Source organism: Colobus angolensis, unplaced genomic scaffold, assembly GCF_000951035.1.
Source record: "Colobus angolensis palliatus isolate OR3802 unplaced genomic scaffold, Cang.pa_1.0 Scaffold57, whole genome shotgun sequence".
Lineage (NCBI taxonomy): Eukaryota > Metazoa > Chordata > Mammalia > Primates > Cercopithecidae > Colobus > Colobus angolensis.
Genome location: NW_012119265.1, coordinates 327,969 through 333,968, shown reverse-complemented (window position 1 = coordinate 333,968; position 6,000 = coordinate 327,969). Strand labels below are relative to the sequence as shown.

The 6,000-nt window shown below is 42.3% G+C and overlaps 1 protein-coding gene across 10 annotated transcripts in view; it reads right to left on the bottom strand.

Annotated features, from left to right (window-relative positions):
* Positions 1 to 2,749: 2,749 nt before the first annotated feature.
* The window catches only part of GNG2 (guanine nucleotide binding protein (G protein), gamma 2), a 149,220-nt gene continuing 145,969 nt past the window's right edge, over positions 2,750 to 6,000 (bottom strand). For all 10 annotated transcript variants that reach the window (XM_011961785.1, XM_011961786.1, XM_011961791.1 and 7 more), the window contains one exon: positions 2,750 to 5,991. In XM_011961785.1, coding sequence (XP_011817175.1) covers positions 5,863 to 5,991 — 129 coding nt within the window. In that variant the 3' untranslated portion in view covers positions 2,750 to 5,862. The remainder of the gene's footprint in view (positions 5,992 to 6,000) is intronic.

Genomic DNA, 6,000 nt, shown 5'->3' with positions numbered 1-6,000 from the left:
AACTGGAAAAGAGGGTTTGGAAGGCAAGATGGGATTAGACAAGTGTGGCCTGACTCTCAAGGGCCTCGAGAGCCAGGTAGTTGAGATTGGACGTGATGTGGTTGACAAGAGCACTATGAACCAGAGAACCTTGGGTTTCTGAATGTGGTGAAAGATGAGGTAACATCAATAAATCTGTTAAGATGTGGTTAGCATCAGTTGCTTTTTGCCTTTAACTTTCAATCCTGCCTCGGGTAGCAAAAGCACTTCAATTTCCTTAGAACCACTGTTCTGCCCACATGGCCCAGTGACTCTACCTCTATCCCTGGGGCCAGGGGTGGGCGAGCACAGGAACCAGATCTAGCCAATAGTGTCTTAGGAAGGGTTCCAGGGATATACCTAGAGGCTTCTGCTAGAGCTGTTGTTATCTTTCTTCCTTGATCGCTAAACGGTTGAGATGTAAACCTGGGCCTGCTGACACCATCTTGACGCTGCGAGGCAAGAGTCTGAGAATTAAACCAGCATAGAGAAGAGCATAGCCAAGGGATGACAGGGACATCCCATGACATCCTCTAAGCATCTGGATCCAGCTGGGCTTGAAGTGGGACCTATTTTGGGGCATTAGGTTTCTATCACTTGCAATCAAAGAAGTCCTAATTAATGAACACTCAGGGTCAATTGGGTGAAAGTGGGAGAAGATGAGCGTCAGAATGGCCATAGCAGCTGGTGTGATGGGAATTCAGACATGAGACACTGAGGGTCTCAACCAGGGCGTTTGAGGACTAAGGAGAAAGGAGGCGAGTTAAGAGGTAAGCAGGAGCTATCTAGCAGTTTCCTTTCTTCGAAGGTTGCTGTCAAGTAGAGTCTAATGGTTCTTTACCACCTCTGCCTTCATGATGCCCCTTTACCTCTTTCATTTTTCTTTTCTTTTTTTGAGATGGAATCTCGCTTTGTCACCCAGGCTGGAGTGCAGTGGCGTGATCTTGGCTCACTACAACCTCTGCCTCCGTGGTTCAAGCAATTCTCATGCCTCAGCCTCCCGAGTAGCTGGGATTACAGGTGCCCACCACCACACTTGGCTAATTTTTGTATTTTTAGTAGAGGTGGGGTTTCACCATGTTGGCCAGGCTGAACTTCTAACCTCAAGTGATCCGCCTGCCTCAGCCTTCCAAAGCACTGGGATTACAGGTGTGAGCACTGTGCCTGGCCTCTTTCATTTGTTTTTGAACATTTTGTGAGATAAATGAATCAGGTATTCTTGTCCCCACTTTATAGCGGGAGAAGTCAAAGGACTTGCCCAAGGTCGTATGGGAGCACTGGGGCCTAGTTCTGGTTCTCCAGTGCATGCTAATGCTTGAGCACAGGTGGACTGAACTCCCCAGGCACCGTCTTTCTGTTGCTTCATAGTAGAGATGCAATACCCCGCTCCCGGCTGTTCTTATGACTTCCAGGGAGAAACAGCAGTAGTTCTTGCTGAGGAAATGCCCAGGAGCCCATGGCCTTCTTCATTAAAATAAATTCTGCCTGAGTCTCCTGGTTCTAAATAGAAGAAAATGTAGATGTGGGGCAGAACCGAAGGGAAAGGAATTTCCCTTGGCAAATTATTTGCAATTTGTGGATTGGAGCTGACCCAGCTCCAATTCCCTCTGTCATTGTAAGCGCCGTCTACAATGTGACCAGCTTATTAAAGATTGAGAACTGGAGGCAGTCCTCCCACAGGGGCACAACAAAACAGGAGCAGAGTCAAAGCCCGGCAGTGTCTTCCTCAATGTGGCATGTCTAGTTGCTGGCTAGATTCTCACCCTTCCGTTACATGTTCATGCCTAGGCAGTCACTTCTGGAGGCTGTGGGAAGAAGAGCGAGAATATTTATGAGTTGTTTGTGCCTTTCCTTTGGCAGTATGAAAAGCTAGCTGTCATAAATATTGTAGTGGTCCTCAGACTATAGCATGTAACGAATGCATGTTCCTGAGTCACGGCCAGGGATTCTGAGTTCGTGGGTAGCTCAGGATCTGCCTTGTAAAGAGGCATTCCAGGTATTAACACTTCTGAAGCAAGTGGTCCATGGACCACAGTCTCAGAAACACTGACGTCAGTGGAGCACTAGTGTGCAAACTCCAAGTGGCCCCGTTCATCCACGGTTTAAAGATGCCACTGTTGTTGGCACAAGTCCCAGGAGATCCAGTGTTTACTTCTTTACTAACAGGGTCTGTTACTGGTATAATCTGAGGGACATTTGAAAGTCTTTCTTGACTAAGAAGATCTCTGAGGAGCAGCTGCATCTAGAGTTCTAAGGACTTAACTTCTCCTGTACTCCTTTTAAATCACGGATAGCTACAGAGAATAGCACTTCTGTTGTTCAGTTTTTATTTTTCCTAAGGGAAAAAGCCCACTGTGGCACACCTGCAGCAAGTGAGAGTGTCAATACAGCTCCTCCGTCTGCATAGTCCACCCTGTCACAGAGCCCTGGACTCTCCTCACAGCTCCGGGCCTGGCTGCCCGTTCCCAAGCAGGGCCTGGACTCTCCTCACAGCTCCCACCTTTCTCTGTCTCCAAAGGCTGTACCCTAGATGTACAGACCCAGTAAGAAATGCTTTTAGACTGTCAAGTGAGGTTTTTCTTCTTCAGGACATCTCTATTAATGAAATCCTAAAGAAAATCAATGGATTCCTATTTCCCCATCCATTCGTACCATCAGGTTCTTCTCCAATTAGCGACAGAATCAGTGGGTGAGGTGGTCCACAGGCCTCCACAATGAAATTGACTGCATATGAAATGAATCTGAAAATTCCATTTATTAAAACACATACATTGTCCATGTGGGATGAAAATGTGCACATCACATTCAGGTTTTCCTGCTTTAACATTTCTGTAGTTCTCTCTTTGAAACACACACTCCACAGATCTTATATAGGAAAAATGTGAACAACTTTTGGGCTGCAAAACATTAATGCATACGTAACAATTCACCATTGCCAAGAGCAGCTAGAAGCAAATATTTAGGAAGAAAAAGAAGTATAAAAATTCCTAGAGACAGCATGCTTTATTTTCTCAAAATTCCATATGTGACTATGAGTGTATGGAGAAATCGTTTGTTGTTTGATTTTTAAATGTATTGTTTAATTTGTCCTTGGTAGGCAATCTCCTTCAAATATTATTAGCAAAATCAGACACAGATCAAAGTATTTCTTTGCATCTTCTGACTGAAATTAAGCAGTACTTGGTTTCAAATGTTTTAAAAATAACACCTTTTAAACTGGAGTTGATATTGAGGATCATGTAAAATTGTTCTTTATAGACTTTGCATTCTAAATATGAAGTTTATTTTTACTACTTATTAGTTAATTCCATGGCAGAGTTTCATTACTATTGAATATATTATATGTAGAAACTAGGGTCTTAAATAATTAAGTTGACTTTTCCTATTAGTTATTCCTTAAGAGAAAATTATGCTGGTGATGGGACTGTTGAATTTCTCAAGAAATTAAGCTCTTTAGAAGCATAAGTAATCGAAAGACTTTTTCCCCTGAATAAGTACAAATACCAATAAGCCAAAACTCATATAAAGATTTTTGTATTATAATTCCATACTGTAAGACATAAAATTATGAAAAAGCCAAAACATTTTCCTTAAAATGCTCCCTAGAAATTGTAATTCCATCTTAACTGCTCCGAAGATCTAGATTTACATGGAAATATAAAGAGTCCTTCCGAGAAAAGGAAATACTGTGAATAGTGGAAATCGTCTGGGCCTTCTAATGATGCCTCAATCACTACCAAAGAGTGCTTTATTCATTCATGCTTGTTTTCATGTGACCACACAGTCAATTCATGCTTTGGCCCATTTAAAAACTGTGATATGTTTTAGCTTATTCCACAGTGTTACTAAGCTAATTGTACAATGCTGTAGTTTAATAAATACTCTGCTGTTTCTTTCACCCCTAAATCTTCATGGGTGTCCTGACTGTAACAAAAACCCCACAATTTGAAGAGAAGCATCTGGTTACAGAAGTACATTGATACATTTCACAAATGTTTCAGTATCTTCTTCTCCCCGACCCTAGCATGAGCTTTAATTGGATGTATTTATTCTTTTCCCCACATGCCCATGAAGGAGCTAAGGAAAACATTTACCAAGCCTGTTTCAAAATCTGTCCTTGGCATACCAAATCTTTTTCTCTTCCTTTTTCATGCCTTAAAAAAAAAAAAAAAAAAAAAAAAAAAAACAGGAGAAAGAGAATAGAGAGGAAAGAGGGGAGAATAAAATTAATTGGGAGATGGAGATGGTATTTGGGGATTTGAAAGCAAACAAGATGTAAGAGAGGGCCTCTTTGACTGAAAATGACACAGAAAAAGGTGATCAAGCCTTCCAGGGCCTGCTGTTACTGATGGAGACTACAGCTACAATGAAAAATTACTCTCACTACCATATCTTGGGAAAGGAGCACTCTAGTTGCCAGGAATTTGTAAATAAAGACCAAGAGACTCTAACAAACAAGATGGAGAACAAAAACAAAGATTCCATTAAAAAATTTGTTAAGTGAAAAACCAAGACCATCTCAGTGGACAGAAGAGCCAGAACTCTTCCTGGTAGAGCTGGCTGTGGGGACCGCACCTGCTGCCCAAAGAGTGGCGATTTGAGGTCCTTCTGAAGAGCCAGAGTTCTGAGAATGGTCACCTTCTCTGGAGCTGTGAGTTTATTTCTTCCAATACTTGAACAAAGGAGGGCCATGGTTTTCTTCTTAAGAGCAGAAAAAATGTTCTTTTAATCTAGAATGTCCATGATTCAGGGAAGGAGGGAACTTGCTCATACTCATGGCAAAACACTTCCCAACTCATGGTGAATCCTTAACTCTCCTGCTTGGTGACAGCTGTGCTGCCCTGGGTCCCGGATAAACCAAAATGCTTTGGATTCTGGAAAACGTATTGAAGAGGCATTTATACCACTATTAACTCAGAGGTATTTTAGGCATGGCTAAGGCTCTGAAGTAATCTCAATTTTCAAAATACTGAGATTTCCTTTCCTCCCCAGGGTCTTTCCCCTCTCATTTCCTTTCCTGGCTTTAGAGTAAAACAACAAAACTTCTGAATGGATGTAACATAGGGACATTTTCATGCAATATTACTCAAAAATTGTCACAAATATATGAAAGCACCAGTCACAACACATGATTTACTTTTACTTGCAGAATCAAAGCTATCATGTACACGTTAGGAATAGTGAAAAGAGAACACAGACAACCGGCATTTTTTGTCATTGTTACCATGAGGATACACCATGGGGAACATCTCCCTAAACATTTCTTGTGATCATTCTTGGAGTTCAATCTGATAGACAAGTCCAGCCTTATCTCCACACTACTCTAATGGGAAGGGGTGGAAGGAGGGGTAGAGGAGAAAGAAAAAAGAAAAAGAAAGGCACAATGACTATACATCAATGCCATTAAACAGAATTTTGGCTACACGGGACAGCGCAGCTTATCAAAGGGTATTCTAAAGACAATATTCATTCCAAGAAGGTCATACATATCTTACCTCAGTACAGCTGTCTGTTTTAATTGTTATTCTTTAAAATATGAAGCAGAAACATGAGGATTTTGGGGGGGGGACTGGGGGATAGCAGAAAAGAAGTGACACCAATTTTATTTTTATATATTCCCCTCCTCCAGGCAGTTCGGCAGAATCAGATCTCTTAACTCAGGATGTGGATCAGCTTGCATTCTCATAAAGGGGACCAGATCTTTAAACATGCATAGCCTGGAGTTTCCAGGATGGTTCTCCTCGCGCTCTTCAAATGCCGTGGACTAGAAAGGTGCCCACTTTGCTAAAAACTCTACGTCAATGTCCCAGGAGCCCGGAGGCTCTTCAGGCCCCTCTTGAAGACTTAAAGGATGGCACAGAAAAACTTCTTCTCCCTAAACGGGTTTTCTGAAGCCGGAACAGGGGTCAGGAGGGGATCTTCCTTGGCGTGCGCTTCACAGTAGGCCATCAGATCTGCAGCTGCCTTGGACACCTGGAAAAT